Raw genomic sequence first — 20,134 nt, forward strand, 5'->3', positions numbered from 1 at the left:
AATGTCAGGGCCCTCGGAAGTCTACCAATGAAGTGTGGAGCTACTTTGAGCCTCGTAAATGGTATAAAACAGTGATTTATTTGCATGGCTAGTCCGATGCCCGAGGCACCCCCCATTGAAAACCTGTTGGTAGCATCGGCTAACTAGTGCCAGATTTCAGGGGAGTGCAGGGGACAAGCCAAACTTCTCCTTTAAATATTTGTTTTAGGTTATGTTTGTAGCCCTACGTGCTTCAATAGCGCGAAAAAAAGCACTCCTTAGGCTTTCATAGAGAGCCTATATTGTGATGTTGAGAGGAGTGAGATAAAAATAAAGCACTTTAATTGGAATGATTTTAGCTCGTATGTTATTTATTGCGGGCATGGGTCGGGTAACGGGCCAAATATTAATGGGCCTGGGCGGGTGCTGGAGCTCTCTGTGACAATTCTGCTGGCCAGCATTCCCTGCAGTAGGGTGCAAAGCTCCGACTACAGGATGGGTGAAACCACACCATATTTGAGTCCATGTGCCCACAAGGACCGGGGTTTGAGTCCGTCCGACTTGGGTCATTTCCCAATCCTACCTCACCTCTCTCTCCCACTCTCTTCACTGTCCTATATCGGATTAAAGGCATAAATATAGAGCATCACAGCTCAATTCAAAGCAGTCTTAGCTTGACAATATGTTGGCTACTGTATGTTCAGAAATAAGGGTTTACATGATTTGCAGATCATTCCATTCTGTTTTTATTTACATTTTAAGACCCTTTACATTTATTTTTTAAACTTGGTAGATAACAGTGTTTCCTTCACTCTTTTAATTCTCTGGATGTCACAGAAAGATTCACAAATTCAGGAGCTCTTCATGAAGATTGACTACTCTGGCCAAGGCAGGATTCAGTGGGTATGAATTAAAAGACATTTCCTATAGAAAATATGTTTTACTGAAGTATTGCTGACTACTTAGTTTCAGTGTGTGGGTCATACCATAGTAAATTACATACAGGTAGATACAGGTATTATTATATGTATATAGTTATGGATACATACATTCTACGAGACAAGCCTTTCCTGTAATTTACTTTTTTCGAAGTAGATACTTTTATTACATTAGTTATGACCTAAGAGGAAAAGCATCTGCCTTCCCCAGGATGAAGTGTGTACCTATATGCAAATGGAGTCCATAGAGAAAGAGAAGTGCACACAGTTCTGCAAGCAAGTGGCATTTACTGTCCCTGCCACCATTAAGCCCTTAGGCCACGGCGAGCCAATCCTAAAACTCCACAGCACCCCGGACAGGACAGTGGTCAGCCTGCGGGAGGATGGCACGGTGTGCTACTGGAGCTCAAAGCTTCAGCTCAAGAAGAGCAAGCATGTGTTTGTAAGCAGCAGTTTGCTAACAGTTTTACAAACTTAAAACAACCACCAATCCCTAAATGATCTAATCTAGAGTATTACAAGGTGTCATTTATGTCATGTAATTGTATTATTTATTATTTCTTCAGTTTTTAATTATTTCCATAATACCAGGAAGTTCCTGGGTTAATATTTATACATATGTATCTGTCCAATGTTTAGCATGAGAGACCAATGAACAGAAAACCAAAGTGGGCCACTGATTTCATCCTGATGCCACAGTATAACAAACTGCTCGTTGGAACAGGGTAGAGGAAATTAATCTCTTTTTTTCTTACTCTCTTGCTAATGATGCAAAATTGTAGCAGGCAGGCACAGGCAAGTGTTGGAACACAGGCATGGGCCAGGTTTAATAACTGAAAATTAATCATATAATGGCTTTGAGTTTAAAATTGTGAGTTTGCTGCATGGTCATTCATGTACTTTTATTTAATTTCATTCAATTCACTTTTTCCATGCATTTGGGAAGAAAAAGACAACAGAAATGCAATTTACAAAATCCTTTAAGTCACTTGCCACTTGGCAGCCACCTTCTGGGCAGTTATTTCGCACCAACAAGATAAGGCTCCTTATTCAAACGAATAGGGAGACAATGTAACTTTGCATGCACTGGTATATCTTTCAGGAAATTCATCTCTATTTTAGTTAAGAAATATAGGCTGTGCAAGAAATGATGGGCCCTATTATGACAGTCTAAAGAGCATGGTCACTAGTCAAAAGCTTATTCAAATTTAGTAGGATGTCCAGTCCACATTGGGAGTGTTTTTGTGATCAAACGTCGGGCGGATGGCGCAACATGGCGTTCCTAGATTTCTTAATCAGTCATGGGTGTGTTTGGGGCTGATGGTAATTTTGATACCACAGATGAATAGAGACCCAGTCAGACCAATAGTATGAAAAATTAGGAACAGAGTTTTATTTACAATAATTCGCATCAAAGGAGAGACAGCATGACTTCACCTAAAGATCCATCAGGTGCTCTAACTAAACAAGGAAATAGTTAGGGTCCTTCCAGGCTGACGGGAGATGGCGTTGGTCATCCCATCTCACATGTACTCCACTGAATCAGATTCGTGGCAACCTGGCAATCCGGATCAGATAGCTACTGATGCAGCCATGCAGAACAGTGAAACACTGCAAAGTCATAATATTCCCGCTTATCTAAATACATAGTCACACAGAGATATACACAGGGACAGTGCAGATATCATACAGTCATTACATAGAATCATACTTTTGGTATCAAAGTGACCCACTAATGAGAAATGTGGAACATTAAACCACATATTGGAATATTGGACATAATGTTTCTGTTCCACTTTCTCTCAGGGCGTAACATCATTTAAACCAATGATGGCGCAAAGCGCGTCGTCAAAGAATGCATCAGTATTTTGACAGTCAGCGGCACATTTGAAGGAGTCTGCTTGCGAGACTGTATGGAACAGTCATTCCACTAAACCATGCTTTACTAAAACCTAGCATAGTATAGCCTTCACACATTTGCACTCGTCTATTATTTTAACTCATTGGCAAAGTGAAACTAACTTCACTGTGGTGTCAGTCAAAGATAAAACAGTTATACACAGTAAGTTACTTTCACTATTGACTGACAATGGGTTACCATCGAAAACATAGGCTGGAAAAAGCAACACTTACCCTAATATTGTTCAAATGACTGAATAAAACAACGTTTATCCTGCAGAGGAGTTGCTTTATCTCGTGACAGTGCATCTTCAGCTGTGCTCCATATGTGTCTCTCGCCTCTCCCCTAATCACTTTTAACCGTCATTACCAATTTGCAAATGATGGTGAATAATTAGCCTACTCATGGTGAGATGTATTTCGTAATATCTTTATTCTAATTATGTCTCCCATTGTAAACATGTAATTTGTAATGTTTTGCATGGACGTACGCTTGTGCGCGTTCGTGGATGATAGAAGGATGGTGCGTTGTGCACCCGCCAGTATGACTGTTGCCAATGCGCTTTTAAAATGACATATGAACAACTCACCATAGACTTCTGACCAGGTTTCTCTTGGTCAGTGGCATAATGCATTTTAGGTAGTGTACGATAACAATTTTTAGACAATGTGTTAGGCCACTACCTAGGTTGTTAATTACCACACCCCTGGGCGCTTTGTTTAAAAAATGTACGTGCAAAATAAGAAAATAATAAGTGCACTGGGTGGAAAACGAGTTTTACACCATGCACCAGGGTGCAAAATAGGGGCCGATGACTTGTAGATTACCTTGACCAGAGTTGTTGGGGCTGATATTTGGCAACATGTCCTTCATGGTTGAGATGGCCTGACCAAAACAACCAAATTGCAGTTTGATTAATATTACTTGGAATGCACAATTAAAAAACATTGTTTATGATAATTGATAAAAGTAGAAATATCTGTTTTTGCAAATTACCGGTAACTTGTTCATTTCATACAGGGAAAGAGAAATTCAATTTTTTGAGATGTCCTCGCTTGAGCCGTATTGCCAAATCAGTTCTCTGGAGACGGTGCCTCTGCAGCTGGACTACTGGTGAGCTCTAGGCATAAGTATGTTCATGCCTGGTAGAGTTTGTATTTTTCCTCAAGATTTTATGGCATATGTCCCTTCCCTCCACAGCTATACCTGTCCGGATGAATGCGCAATTCTATATGGGGATGCACAGGTAGGCTACTTTAAATATATGCTTGGTGACAACCCAACTAAATGTTGTAAATGTTGCAAAATTTAATCAAATGCCATTTTGCCTGAATAATTATGTCACTTTGATTTTTCAGGGATGCGTAAACATAATACTTATGACATCAGTTGGAGAGATGCTTAGGTAAACAAGGTTCTGATTATCCTCTGTCATCAAAGAAATGCTACAAAATAATTTGGAATATTAGATAAGCATTCTCCCTGGAGTATATTTCGTTCACTCAAAAAAAAAAAGGTTCAAAACAAACAATAAGAAGACAATGGAGTATCACCAACAATGGTAACTAGAATTGCGGTTCCGAGGAACTGCAAGAGTGGGTTTGATCAGGGGAATGGAACTCGGCCTCATCCAAGGATTCCAACGGTACCTCATTTATGAAAATCGGACATACGGGTCAAAAGTTACATGCACACACCTTCATATACGCGCTCAGCTGAACGTACTATAAGAACTCAACTCCCTGCTCTACAAGATATATATTCCAGCAGAGTACTCCTAAGAGCCCAAAAGATTCTGAAGGACTCTTCTCATCCTAACAATGGATTATTCCTACCGCTGAAATCAAGAAGACGCCTATGTAGTCACAAAGTTAGAACTGAGAGACTCAGGAGAAGTTTTTATCCCCAGGCCATCCGAACTCTGAACTCACACTATACTGACTTTGCACACATTCACTCCTCAGCACTCTCAAACATTTCCCAACTCTGAACTCACACTATACTGACTTTGCACTCATTCACTACTCAGCACTCATGACCCCCCCCCCCCACACACACACACACACCTACAAGACTTTTAGCACTTTTACATCCCTCTCCCTATGCTACAGACCTTTTATTTATTTTCTTATTTCATCACACGTCAAAACACACACACACACACACACACACACACACACATATCTGACTTTCTCCAACTTTTGCACATCTCCATAGAACTTTTTATTTATTATTTTTGATTTCTCCTCCATCTACCCATGTCCTTGATTGCCTAGCCTTTCTGCCCCCCCACCCCCATCCCCAACACACACACTTACATCATCACTGTCATCACTTCACATACATACAGCACACTGCTTGCTACAGTAAGCCTCCTCTACATACTTGCTGCACACTGCCCCCCCCCCCCCCCTACATACACAGCACATTGTCTTCAGGATCTTCTCCAACACACATCCTCTACATACTTACAGCACACTGCCCCCACCTACACACTACACACACACACACACACACACAGTCACTGCTCCACTCCCCTCCCGCCCACACACACATCTTCACTGTCATCACTCACATACATCATACATACAGTACTCTGCTTGCAATAGTAAGTCCCCCCCCCCCCCCCTACATACACAGCACATTATTTCATCAGGAAGCTTCTCCAACACACATCCCCAACATACTTACAGCACACTGCCCCCCCCCCAATACACAGCACATTGTCTCATGAGGAAGCTTCCCCAACACACATATTGCACACTGCCCTCTCCCCACATACACAGCACACTATCCCATCTCCCCTGTCATCCCCCCAACACACACACCAAGACCCCTGGCAGTTGGGTTAGCCCCTTGAGCCGTGGATCTGCCCAAGGTTTCTTCCTTGGTAAGGGAGTTTTTCCTTGCCCCTGTTGCTCTTGGGTGCTCCTTGTTGGTGCCCCCCACCCAATCCCAATCCTCCCCTCCCCACCCCATTAATGCACAAATAGGCTGACACCAGACATAATTTCACTGCATTTCTTACTTCCAGTAACTATATGCATGTGACAATAAACTTCCTTGTATCCTTGTATCCTTGTATACACAGACAGCCCAGCCCAGCCCATTAGAGCTCTGCCAGATGGCTTAGAACTCTGCCAGGTGCAAGCTTAAACAATTAGAGCTGTGATGTCACAATCGGAATTAGAATCCTTGAACATTCCGCCATTCATTTCAATGGGCCCAAAAAACGCTGAAAAACGGCAATAACGCGAAAACGACAAGGACCAGCGGCACGAAAGTAACACGCGCACTACACCAGTTCGGGCCTGAATTTTTGGAGTTTGAACCGCGTCGATAGCTCAAACGGTCTAGGAGCAGTAGTTGGTACAAAAAGTGGGTGAATAGGAAGATATAATAAGAAAACTTAAGAAGAACAATAGTTGGACTTGCTGGATCAAACCCACTAATAAATAAAGTAAACTTAAGAAGAACAATAGTGGTCTTGCTGGATCAAACCCACTAATAACTTCTCACAAACATAATAAACCACAAATGTAATAAATATTTAAATGTATTACATGGCTCTTCATAATGCTGCAGAATGCTCCATTCACTTGAATGGGCCTTGCCAAATGCCAATGTTCGGTGGTCTGCTAATTTTCAATAACAGACCGTTGCTAAGTAGCCTATAACAGACCGCTGTCAAGGAAAATTTTGGTTTTGTGTTTCTAATTCACGTCTTTCATATCACTACATAAGGACTGGAACTTCATTCAAAAGTGAAAGCAGACGGTTGATCACCTGTGTTCTAAAGAATGTTTGATTCAAGTTCAAGTCAAGTCAAGTCAAGTCAGTTTTATTTAGTATAGCGCATTTAACATGCACAAAGTGCAACCCAAAGCGCTCTACATACAATACATTGACAAAAAACAAAAGACAATAAGACAAAAAATGCCAGACGGAGCGGCGTAGTTGCCAGCGTTGACACCAGATGACAAAAACATTTTTTTTTAAATAACAAACACAAAAGATGCCGGACGGAGCGGCGTAGTCGCCAGCGTTCCCGTGACACAAGACAACAGACATACAAGACATACAACACAGACATACAAGACAGACAACACAGAAAATTGAAAATAAATAAATAAAATAATAATAATCATGTTAAAATTAGTCCAATTTCCAACCGGCTGAAAAAGTCCAAGGGCAATGATGACCCGCGTGAAACTGCCAATGCAAGTTCAGCGTGTGCTGTTGCGAAATATTTGATTCTCAGCAAAAGCCACGATGAAACGGTAACAAATAAGCTATAGCCTAGGCTATGTAGGCTAAAGAGTCATATTGTGGGGAGTTTATTGTTTCGTTTTGGCAAGTAGCCGTGTAATAAGTGGGATAATGTATGTAATGTAATGACCGGCGTTCTATACATTATCCCTTACTGATTCCACTGCTTGGTTACATTGTCCTGCGTTCTTTAGAACGTGTAATAACCGTATGTTATTTGCATACCCATGAAATAGCTCCAATTTTTTGGCCGTATCACACTTGTATATTAATTTGCCGAACTCGTTGTGAAGTTTAAATGCATCCAAGCTGTAAAATACAGACGTTCAGAACATAGCAACGTTCTCCCACGCAGGGCATGCTGGGATACGAGAGCGAACATTTGGGGGTTTATGTCGTTATTATAATAATTATCGTTATTTGGGGGGTTATGTCGTTTCTATAAGTTATAAGTGTAAAGTTAGCGTCTTTATTGTTCCCCTTTTAGTTCTCCCTCGTGTGTGACCCTTTTTGGGTGGGGGGCTGCGTCCTCCCCTGTATGTGTAGTGTGTGTGTCTACTTGACCTGCCCTGTCTGCATTGTGTTCTATGTCTGAGTCCCTGCCCTTGTACAGCTTGCATTGAACAACGCTTGGTGTCCTGAAACCTTCAAACGTTACAATATCTTTTCGACTAAGTGTCCTGAAGCACTGAAAGTAAACAAATCTAGGCCTTACTGGCTATCACTCTGACTGATCAGAGGTGTAGCCATGGAGCACATGATCTCCATATTCAAGTATAAGCAAATATGAAAGTTTGAGAGTTTCTGCTAGAATTCAAGGTATATTTAATTATTCAATACATTTAAACTAGGTATATACTGTAATGCTAAATTGATTACTAAATTACTGTAGTCTATGTGTAAAGAGCACAATTACCTAGATTGTGGTAGGCCTAGATCTTATTATGACCGCCGCGCATGCCCAAATTTCCGTCAATGATTCCCGGGACACTGAAAGACCGGGGTACACGAAACTTGGATAGCATGGAACCGTCATTTTTCGTTTTGATCTGTAGCCCCCCCCGCTGGACTGGACCCCCCGAAAGGAGGGTAGGGCAGACACAGTTCTCTGTGAATATCTTGAGAACTGTAGGGCCTAGGATGACCATTTTTTTCCATATGTTTGCCTCCAGGGGTCATGTTAACCCATTTCATGTGCACACATGTGCACAAACAGATACACACACACACACACATACATTCACAGTAATCATACGTATGACACACACTCAGTAGACATATGTACGCTTGCATGCACAGGCACATACGCAGGCACACACACAAGCACGCACACACACACACACACACACACACTCACACACACACACACCCACACACATAACATAAACATAACACAAACAATCAAGAATTTCTCAGAATTATGAACAGGCAAGATGGAGGTGGGGTTGTATAAAATGAATTTTACATGTGAAATCTATGAACTAATCATGTTTTGGTACTTGTTGTCTAGCAGATACCAGTGAGAATTGAGTGTGGATAATGCAATTTAGTGAGACAGTTAGAATCATATAGGCCTTTCAGCGTGATTTCTTTTTGTGGAAAAAATGTGCTGGACTGGGCGGCGGTCATATTTTGTACCGCTCTGCGGTACATCTAGTTGTAATTTATACCAGTTACCACTATAGGACAACTGAAATAAACTTGTTGCCTGTTGCTGGAAATATTTTATTCCTGTATAGGCCTACCTACCTACATAGACTAGGCAGGATTTTGGAAAATGTGCTTATTCTCTTAAGTCCCGAAGGCAAATCATGTTAATTTTTGGCATACAACATTTCTAGGGGTTTTGAAGGGTGCTGAATTCAAATTTTCTGTATGCCAGGCTCAAAAATGTCCCATAATGCCCCAAAATGGAGAAATCCAATATGGCCGCCGCCTCCAGGTCAAAATCTAATTAATCACTTACTGTATCTTTTGGACTGTACAAGGTAAAAACCTGAATGTAATGTGCTTTTATAGGTTTTCACATATAGGGAATTCAATGACATGCTCAGATTTAAGATCAAGACTAAATTAAATGCTTGAAATTAATGTACATGGTTAAAGGACCATGAAACAGGTTGATGACTTTCTGAAGCATTTACTTGAAACGTGTTTAGAAGCAAGGTTGATTACCATATTTTACTATCTATTTATATTATTTATCTGTATTTTAACTATTTATTTAGTATTTGAAGAAAATGCTTGAAACTCTTAACCTAAAGGCCTATGTTTAAAACTGTTACTACTAGATTTGCCAACTAATGAAATATTGTACCTCAGCCTATTGTTATGATGTCCAGTGTGCTACCCTTACCCCTACACACCCAAATACCCATATATAACCGTGAATGAGGTCACACCCTCTATCTATACACCGAGGAGGTGCTTGTGAATTATGTCGCTCCCCTCATGCTCAGCAGTAACTATAACATAATATTATAACAATTTGTTTAGGACCATGTAATACATCTGTAATAGCATGTAAAGATTGTTATGTGAGGATTATGTATAGGCTGACTGAATAGTTAGCCTTTGTGAATTGGAAGAAGCTAACTAGAGCCTTCACTCTCCGGGATGTGGCCCCCCTCTTGACAAGATGGTGGCCGCAGCATTCAAGGCCCCCGGCACATGAACTGCTCTGAGAGAGCTGATGAGGGGATGAGCCCAGAGCCACAGGTCTGTCGCCAGGCTGCAAAGACCTGGAGACCCCAAGCCCCCCTTCCTCACCATCACATGTTGGCTCTTATCCACGGTAGAAAGTGCCGGAGGGCGTGGAGAGCGGCCCTCAGCTCCAGGACATTGATGTGCTGGGGTAGCCAAGGGTCCGTCCAGAGACCATTGATGCCCTGACCATCGAGAACGATGCCCCAGCCTACTGGGGATGCGTCTGTAAATACGACACGGCGACAAATCACCAGTCCCATGGCACTCCCCCTCTCGGTGTTGGCGGGCTCTCTCCACCAGTGTAGGGCCCTGTGAAGCCTGCGGGACATAGTCACCTTGGCCTGGGAGGGCCCTTGGGGCCAGAGAGATTCCAAATTGGAGGACTTGAAACTCGAAAACCCGACCCTCAAACGTAAACCTCAGGAACCGCCAATGCCCCGGCCAGATGGGTATCTGAAAATAAGCATCCTGCTTCGGAACTGTGGGTGGTACCCATGGGTCATGGTGGAGAGCACCCATGGATCTGCTCCTAAGGCCAGCCAAGCCTTCCTGCATCGAGCTGAGAGGCGAGGCTGACCCGGAGATTGTCAGGAACGATGGCGCGCCTGGAGGGGCCACGGCCACTAGCACGCTGGCCCCCCCGGCCAGCTTGTGGGCAGGTACCTCGCCCCTGGGATGCCTGAAGCCGCTGCCTGAGATCAGTCGGCCCCCAAGACGGATGCCCCAAGGTAGGTGTTGGCTTAGGCGTGAATGCCCTAGAGTGCCTAGCACCCCTGGCACGCCTGCCAAGAGACCCTGACACCTCTTCTGCACAGCGGCGGCTGTCACGCGCCTGCTGCAACAGGGTGGTTGCCTGTGGGCCGAACATGGACCCAGGCTCCACCGGCACTCTCAAAAGACACTCTCTGACTGCCTGCTGGGGCTGAGATTAAGACAGCCAGAGATGGCGTCTAGCTACCCAGAACTGAGCCAAGGAGTGGCCCGATGCCACTACCTGCTCCTTAGACACTGCAGCGAGGCACACAGAGGCTGACTGGAGCTCTCTCAAAAGAGTGGGATCACCGGCACTGCTTTGCAAGAGACCAGAGAGGTGTTAAACATACAGGGACAGAATGGCCGCTTTGTTAGCAAGGCGGACTTGCATCGCTATGGGCCTATACAGCTTACCCAGCAGAGCCTCCATAGTCCTGCCATTGGCACTGAGGCAGGAGGGACCACCAAAGAGGAAGTTGGGAGAGGAGAAGAGGGCACAGAAGAGGGTCTCCAAAGCTTGATCCACTGGGAGGAGTGAGCCACAACCAATCAGCCCTTCGCCGTATGTGGTGGCTTATTTTACTTAAAGAATACAAACTCCAAAGAATTCCAAACAATGTAGATGAATACTGCAGACGATGGCTTTAATGTATTCCAGAGCATTGGTTCATGAAGCAAGCTGCATCTGACTTTCTGTACATGGTTCTTATACCCTTCCTTCTCATGTCGTCACTTGTTTTTGTTAACTCAGAAAAGAACAAAGCTCCTATGTCCTCCTTACCTCTTTTGGTAATACATATGTGTCTTTGTATTCATTCTATATTTCTGCAAGTGACCTCTGACCCTGCTAGAACAGCCGCTGAGGCTACCCATTCTCTCTTCATACATGTCCTTATACGTAACCTTAAACTCCTGGCCCCTAAGCATGTGTATGCCTTAGCTATAATTACCCCTGCTGTTTCACCACATGGACCTCAGACAGTTTACAGAATATCTTTTCATACAACTACTACTACATAATAATAATAAATTTTCATAAAGCTACATAACTAAATAAAGCTACCACACGTACATGTTGGAAAGCACCTTAGCCTGGCCAGATCACCTACGAAAAGTAGTTGGGGAGGAAATCTGGCGACAGACCAAGTCACTAAAGTCTGGTAGGAGGGGAATGAGCGCCGCCACTGGGCTGGCTGCACAGGGCTATGCACAAGGTAGCTCCTCTCCCTCAGACGAGAGAACAGTCTTAACGTCCACAATGGCCTCCTCATCTTCCTCCTCCAGCTCACACGGACTGGTAGGAGGAGCAGGTTGGGGAACTGCAGGCCTTGTACTAAGAGAAAACAGTGAGGCTGCTGAGGACTCCCCAAGCACCCTGGCTACTCTTGCAATCTTTCTTGACGGTCCCTCGGAAACAGGAGAACCCACACGTTTACCAGAGAAAAAACGACAACGGGCTTCCCTTGTGTGTATAGGCATAATTGCCTAGAAAGCATGTTGGTGGCCCAAACACAACACACTCTTATCATGGCCATCCAAATGTGGATGATCAGTTAGTGCCACAGCTACTATCTCTCACCAATTCCAAAAGCTTGTAAGGAGATCACCTCCTGTGGTTGCTTCAAGGGATGTCTAAGCCTGCGCTGCAGTTGCAGGAAAAATGGCATGTTATGCATGGAGTCATGCAGCTGCAGCAGCACCTGTCAGAACACTGCTGGAGAGGAGAAGGATGAGGATGATTAGGATAGCCTAAGTGTGTAGCCTAGCTCTTCATACCATCAACCTGTTTTATGGTCCTCTTTTTTCATGAATTATTCATTATCCGAGACAACAATTTTAACCATGTACATTAATTTCAAGCATTTCCTTTAGTCTTGATCTTAAATCTGAGCATGTCATTGAATTCTCTATATGTGAAAACCTATAAAAGCACATTACATTCAGGTCTTTACCTTGTACAGTCCAAAAGATAAGTGATCAATTCGATTTTGACCTGGCGGCGGCCATATTTGATTTCTTCATTTTGAGGCATTATGGGACATTTTTGAGCCTGGCATACAGAAGATTTGAATTCAGCACCCTTCAAAACCTCTAAAAATGTTGTATGCCAAAAATTAACATGATTTGCCTTCAGGGTTAATTTCTTTAAAAAATTGACCTAGACTAACATTGTTGATAATTTTTTGAACAATAGAGCTACATGAACTCATTCCCTTTAATATGTTTCATTAGCCTATCGTAACTTAGTTGCCTTGTGCATGAATTGAACTTGACGTTTTTTAGCCTACATTTTGTGAGTTTTCAGCCCATCGTTACCAAGGGAACCCTTCTGAGATACAGCAGAACCCCTTTCGACGCTCTATTTGAGAGACCAACCACTCATGCCATCGATAATGAATTTTGGGCGCCTGTCAAAAACTGATTGATCTGATCAACAATTAACATTGATTTGGCACTCTTTGCTGTCCGAGTTTGCAAATCATTCATTTAGAAAATGTATGTTGCACTATTTGTTATTGTTATCACAAAAGTGGGGGGTGCTGCTGCCAGTTACTGCCCGGTTGCTAGCAAGTTAGCTAGCCTCCTAGCTAAAGTAACATTTCAAACGGTGAAGTGTAATTTCTTTGAAATGACAACTAACTGAATAACATTACTGATATTAGTTGAAGTGGATAGTTTATACTCAAGTGAACTAGCAACAGTATATTAAGTTTGAGTGAAGTCCCTCAACTGCTAGTCACTTGTTAGTGCATAGCTGTATTGCCATAGCTACTGCCATCCACTTGTATAGCTTTTTAAGCTAGCGTTAGCTAGCTAGCTAGCTTGCTTGGTTCACAGACTAATAATAATAATAATAATAATAATAAAGCTTTATTTGTATAGCACCTTTCATACACAGAATGCAGCTCAAAGTGCTTTACATTTGAAGCATGTAACACAATAATAGTCAGTCAGTCATTATCAATCACTTTTCTTCATTGCTGGGGCCGTTTATGATCCACTCAGCAACATATCAAAAATATAGAAAATAACATGTCATAAGCATAGGCGTGCATACATAGACACTAGGTGGTGCTAAAGCACTAGGAAGTTTGCCCTTTATCAATGAAAATGCCCTTTTGAAACTTGTTTTTTTAATTATTAATATTATTAAGATTTTTACTGAGGTCGGTTTTGAAATGATCTTTTGAAAACCTGAGCCATTAAAAACGACTGAAACAATGCCCCGAAATGAGCCACCTCCTTGCGCACACCCGACCAGCCCATCTCTCTTCCTTTGTCACGTGAACTCGCGCGGTTGCGCGCAGGGCACGCCAGATGCGCAGCACCATAGCAGTTCAGTAAGCGTCTTCAGATAGCAGGCATGGTCGCTGGCAGGCTGCTTCTCCCGTGCCCCATCAGCCAGGTAACATACAGATCAAGCAAAATCTTACAGTTTGCCCTCTAAGCCCAACATGTAATAATTTTGTTGTGCAGTAAAATGTCTCATTCAGCACCAAACAAGCATTTTTGCCGACTGGTCACCTGATAAACTAGTTAGATGAAGCTAGATAAAGTTTTACGCTGTAGCCCAAATCAATGACAGATAACTTGACGACCACATACAAATAATTTCGGTAGATTTTGCAAATTTATGTGTTAAGAAGAACGTTTTCTGTTGTATATGTTTTGTTAGGCAACATGTATTAACACATTCATTTGTGACAGAAGAAACGGGAAGTTCCCCATTACCTGTGAAAAATGGCCATCTGCATTCATGTAATGACAACAGTCAGTAGCCCACTATAACTCCTTCTCGTACTGTTTGGTCTCTTTATTGTCTTACAGATCAAGTAAAATCGTACAGTTTGCCCTCTAAGCCCAACGTGTAATCATTTTGTTGTGCAGTAAAATGTCTCATACAGCATCAAACAACTAAGCATTTTTAGCCGACTGGTCTCCTGATAAAGCTTTACGCTGTAGCCCAAGTCAATGACAGATAACGTGAGGACGACCACATAGGCTACAAATAATTTCGGTAGAGTTTGCAATTGCAAATCTATGTGTTAAGACGAACGTTTTCTGTTGTAGGCCTATAGGTTTTGTTAGGCAACATAAATTAACACATTTTGGTCTCTTTATTGTCTTAATTGTATATTGATTTACTAATTGCAGCACAAGTCAAATTAATTCAACATGTGCGTGTAATTTTTTTTTTATAATTAAGTGTTCTACGTGCGCTAAAAAGTCCCCCCCCCCCCCTCCTGAGCACCTGCCCCCCAAAATGTCTGTGCACGCCACTGGTCATAAGACTGGCAGCCTTAACCCTTTACCCCCCACAAGCACGCCATATGGCAACTGTGGCAAGGAAAAACTCCCATATTCCAGGAAGAAACCTTGAGCAGAACCTGACTTAATAGGGGGAGCCCATCTGCTTCTGGCTGGCTGCGCCCTCCAATAGCAGCAGATGTAGAATAATCTAAAAGCTTTCCTGTACAGGTATGTTTTCAGATCTTTTTTAAAAATATTTACTGAACTCGCCTAGCCTAGAAATCTAGATGTGCCCCTAGCGGAAGCATTACATTTGCTGCCAGGGCTAGTCTAGCAACTCTCTGTTGGCTTGTGAGCTCCAGAAATCGAAACTTAATCAGGCCAATGAAATCGTGTATAGAGTCGTTAGGTGGGCTTAACATAATGATTGATGGCAGAGTTGCAACGGTTTGGCTTGAATTCCCTGCTACTTGAAAACAAATAAGATGGATGTTGCTGCTAGCAAACAGTGTGACACGAGTTAAGCTTTTATTAAGTTGGCAAACGTTTGAACTAGCCAACTAGCTCTGCTGGTGGGAAACGCATGGGACTCATAGCGCTGCCGCTGTCCTATTGCATGCAGAGAGAATTTGAAAGACAACTGATTATCCCGCCCCTCGGACTGAGCACTGCGAACGGTGAGTTTCCAGACCCTACATTTTAATGTGGGTCTGGCTCGTCAGGCTAGAACTCGCCTGCTTGATGTACAGAGGCAGGGTGTTCCATAGTTTGGGGGCATAATGGATAAAAGCAGCTTCTCCACTTTGTTTGTGGAGCACTTTGGGTACGATTAAAAGATTAGAATTGGATGATCTAAGTTTCCTTTGTGGTTGATAATATATTAAAAGCTCAGAGATATATGAAGGTGCTATGCCATTCAGAGCTTTGTAAGTAATTAACATAACCTTAAAATCAATTCTATAGGAAATAGGGAGCCAGTGCAGTTCAGCCAACACGGGGGTGATGTGTTCTCTCTTCTTGGTCTTAGTTAGAAGTCTAGCCGCAGAGTTCTGTATGAGTGCCAATTTCTTTAGATGTTTTTTGGGAAGACCAGTGAAAAGTGCATTGCAGTAGTCTAACCTGCTAATGATAAAGGCGTGAATTCGTTTTTCTGCATCTTGTTGAGTTAAAAAGGGCCGCACTTTGGCAATGTTTCTCAAGTGGAAATAGGCTGTCTGAGTAACTTTACTGATATGGGACTTAAAACTTAACTCTGCATCTAAGATGACACTGAGGCTTGTTACTTTTGGTTTGACCTGGTGCGCCAAGTTCCCCAGATTACTAAGAACAATATCTCGCTTTAGTTTTGGTCCAACCAAAAGTACCTCCGTTTTGTCATTTCAAATTTTTTTTTGCTCATCCACTGATTAACCCTTATGAGCCCGACCGTTCTAATTTCGTTACAAAAGTAACCATCGTCTAATATCTCAGCTGTCCAATGACTGATTTTATTTCTGAAATCTTCCCCGTAATGCTGACAACATAAGCTTCAATTTGATATGATTGGTTAAGGGGTTTATGGCGCGAAATGTTTTGGATACTTGAAGATGAGTCTTGAAAAAATATTTTCACTTGAGTCGGTGCATTTGACGTGGACAGCCGGATGCCACAGCTAACACAGTTACGTCGCCGTTACGTGGCGGTTACTAACTTTATTACCGAACATACGTTGCCGCCACGTAAGTTTTAACGTTGCCGATGTGTGCGGGTGAAAGACGCAATGCCGCAACATCCTGGCAACGTTTCTAACACGTAACCTCCACGTCGCGGCAACCAAAAGACATACTGGTGACATTGTAGCAACCTTCCTGAGAAAGGTTGCCATAATGTCGCCAGCACGTTAGGGCGGATCTGCACAGTCCTCATTTGCCCATAGAATCCACAAAATCTAGTTGTCTGAAATAGACATTCATATACCTGCATTCTGGCTGGTGGCTGTTGACCCCAAGCCTATTCAAGACAGCTGTCTAACAAGTATCAATTTATGACTGCCACGCACAAAATCTAGTTGAGATAGCCTAGATTATCCACATTCATATTTTACCTGCATTTTGACTGGCTGTTGCTAATGTTGAGCCTATTCAAAAGAAAAGACAGCTGTACACTAACAAATATAAATGATATTTTATTTAAAATAATGTGGAAATTCAATTTTGCGGATGGTCTACCTGCTGTTCCATCCGACCCTGTGAAGAACAAATAAAAGAGAACAGGTGAGTGCATTTATATTAATTTTACATTGTCAACAGTCATTTTACATTTAGTCAAAACTTAAATAGGATATGCCAATAGCTGGTTACGCTAGACTTTTTGCTGCTGCTGGGTCATTCCTTCGCCCTTGCACTTGTAGCCTAGATCAAGTGTGAGGATGCCGGCGCCGACGGTAGGCTACCAAGTTGCGGGAATAACGGAGCAGTGGACTTTAGATGCGGATGGTGTTTCTGTCTTATAATCTGTATTATAACTGTGCGTTCAGATAGCCTACCCGTAAGTATTGATACTGCTCCTTTGTTAAGTTTAGTTCATACTGTTATCAGTCTGTGCTCGTTAGAAGCATTATTGAGGATTGTAAATGCGTTGATATAACGCGAGTGTGAGAGTGAAATGGTCGCGGTATGATCCGGTATACGGTATGCACATTTAATGTACGACGTCTGACAGTTACTTTATAAACATGGAGACAATCTTGTGTTGATTCACCAGCATATTGCAGCTAAACTGTAGGCCTACAGTTTACATTGCTGCTATAGCTGTAATGTTAGTGAACCATGATTTCATGCGTTTTTGGCTATAAGCTTCATTGTTTTGGAGTTTTATAGCTTGTTGCACAAAGATGTCTTGCCTAGAATTGGGCTATGTCTACACAAAACCATCAGGTGTATTTCCTCTTACCGCTTTCACACCTTTAACGATAGGCCTACTGGTAAGGAAAAAACTTGCGTGCACACAGAGGTGAAAGCGGCTAAAAGTACTGTAGTGCATATGCCAAACCAGTCGATGGCGCCGCGGGCCGTGCAGAGGCTTCACATTTAGGCCTAATTCGCGTAGAAGACAAAACATTGTTGAAACAGTTTGTTAAGCTGTCACATGAAATAAGGAGACTACATGCAATTCGGTTTTCAATTCAGCTGTTAAAGTAGTAAAGTTCATTTTCAAGGTATGTGACTTATGTGGAATTTCAAATGCTTAGGCCTACGTATTGCATTAGGTCTGAGCACTACTGGAGAAAACATTAACATGCGTCAGTCAGTCATAGGCTTAGCTAATGTTTAACTAAGTTAAGCTAATGGTGTGCTTCAGTAACTTGGCCACAAAAGGCTGATACATAGTGCAAATCATGACAGGGAAAAATAATAACCGGTTTAAAAAAAAAAAAAAAACAGCGTCGTGTAGATCAGGGGTCCCCAACCTTTTATGTACCATGGACCGGTTTGATTCCTTTTTTTTTTTTCACGGACCGGCGGGGGGTGGGCGCATGTGCATGCATTACTTGAAAAGAACTAGCTCCAGTTATGTATGAACAGTGAAGGTAACTGTCTCTTGTGAAAAACGTGAACTTGAAGAAGTGAAAATTGAACAATATGAACTATGAATATTGAACAACTTGAAGCTACATCTATAAGTGTGAACATGCTTAACAAAATATGGGAACAAAACATGGGAACTAAACGTGCATTACGAATATAATCAGTGGGAGCCCTGCTTGTTTCCCTGCAACAAGAAGCTTCCATCTGGGGGTGATGGAAGACAGTGACACCCTCAGTGTGTTTGAAATGTCCAGTCGATTGCGCAATTTGTCTAGTTGCAGTCATTGCCGAAAACCCGGCCTCGCATACATACGTGGTGGGAAACGTTTTCAGCGCTTTTACGGCTATCTCGGGATATTCTGCTTTGGTTTTGATCCAAAAACCCACCAGAGAGGTTTCCTTATACACACTCTTAAAGGTGCCATGTGTAAGAATTGAGGTAAAAATATCCAAAAGATGAGCTACACGCATCAAAAGAATGAGAATAAATAAGGGCGATGATGTCATTAAAAAAATAACAAGGTATAGTGCTGCAGAGATATCAACCTGAATTAGCATGCTAAATTACTAGCCACAGCCCGACAGGTGTCTCAATACCAGTTTCGGCCATGGGAGGCAGTATGCGGACAACATAACCGCTAGCCAAACTGCAATACACGAGTCTCGGTTGTTACTCTAGGGTAAACCAGCTCACTTTCTGGAGGTATACTGCCCCCATCTTTTATGGAATGTGGAGTATGAATTGATTTTTGGCGGACATTACACATGGCACCTTTAAGAACACCGTCATTTGCAATTTCGATCAACTGCTCTTCCTCCTGCGCTGACAAGTTAGGACTATTCGGGATATTGACAAATGGGTTGCGGACCCACTCATTGGTTTGCCGTGAATCTTTGAAGGATGGGAAGTAACGCTCAAACTCATTTAAGAGCGCAACAAGGTGATCGCGCACCAGCTGCGAGAGAAAGGGCCCTGCCTCAGGGCTAGTCCACACATACAAAACCGATCTTTCTTTCCTCCGTCTTCCCTGAAACCGCATCAAGAATATTTGCGTCCAAACGGATCCATCTCAACACGACTCAACACGTTACTTCATACCCCAGGCCTATAGGTGCATGCATGCATTCACAGTCGAGTGAAATCAGATATAAGTTGTAAGACATGTACAATAAATGAATGACACTGGCACTACGCACAAATCAATAGTAGCCTAAACTTACACCGCACTTTCCTAATAACTTAAGTTCTCTCGCGTCACTGGCAGTAGCTAGAATGCATTAAAAAACACCGGGAAAAAACAGTGTTCAGTCCACCAAGTCATAAGCTATCGGCGCTGTGCAGCACCAGTTGTGATATTTATCTTACGGAGTGTAATCGTAGGTAATGTCATGTATGAAAACTAGTATTGTTAGGCAATACTATAAGTGCAAGTCCAGGGCAGCTGAGGTGTGGCAATGACATCATCGATACGCAAGCAGGATGTGCGGTTTCGCTGTCTAAACGAATTCAAACGGGCTACGGTTTCAGATTTCTCCACTCTGGGACCAGGTTTCAGAAAAGTGCGGTTTCGGGATTTCCGTTTACAGGATTCGTTTGGACGCTCGGCCAAGACGAAGCAAAACCTCTGCGTTTAACCTAAAAAGCGTCTCCATGTGGACGGGCCCTCAGTCTCTCCCAAAACCCCCACTACTTTTTGGAACATATCAAATACACCCTGGTCCACTCGTCGTCCCTACAAATCAAGCTTGGCTTTAAATGCAGCAACTTTATC

General features: G+C 42.7%; 1 protein-coding gene across 1 annotated transcript in view; it reads left to right on the plus strand.

The window, feature by feature from the left end:
* The window catches only part of wdr95 (WD40 repeat domain 95), a 73,037-nt gene that overhangs the window by 16,136 nt on the left and 36,767 nt on the right, over positions 1 to 20,134 (plus strand). Inside the window, exons 4-9 of the mRNA XM_042062987.1 lie at positions 817 to 882; positions 1,129 to 1,359; positions 1,557 to 1,642; positions 3,838 to 3,930; positions 4,018 to 4,063; positions 4,176 to 4,222. Of these exons, the coding sequence (XP_041918921.1) occupies positions 817 to 882; positions 1,129 to 1,359; positions 1,557 to 1,642; positions 3,838 to 3,930; positions 4,018 to 4,063; positions 4,176 to 4,222 (569 nt within the window). The remainder of the gene's footprint in view (positions 1 to 816; positions 883 to 1,128; positions 1,360 to 1,556; positions 1,643 to 3,837; positions 3,931 to 4,017; positions 4,064 to 4,175; positions 4,223 to 20,134) is intronic.

This window comes from Alosa sapidissima, chromosome 15 (assembly GCF_018492685.1).
Source record: "Alosa sapidissima isolate fAloSap1 chromosome 15, fAloSap1.pri, whole genome shotgun sequence".
Classification (NCBI taxonomy): domain Eukaryota; kingdom Metazoa; phylum Chordata; class Actinopteri; order Clupeiformes; family Clupeidae; genus Alosa; species Alosa sapidissima.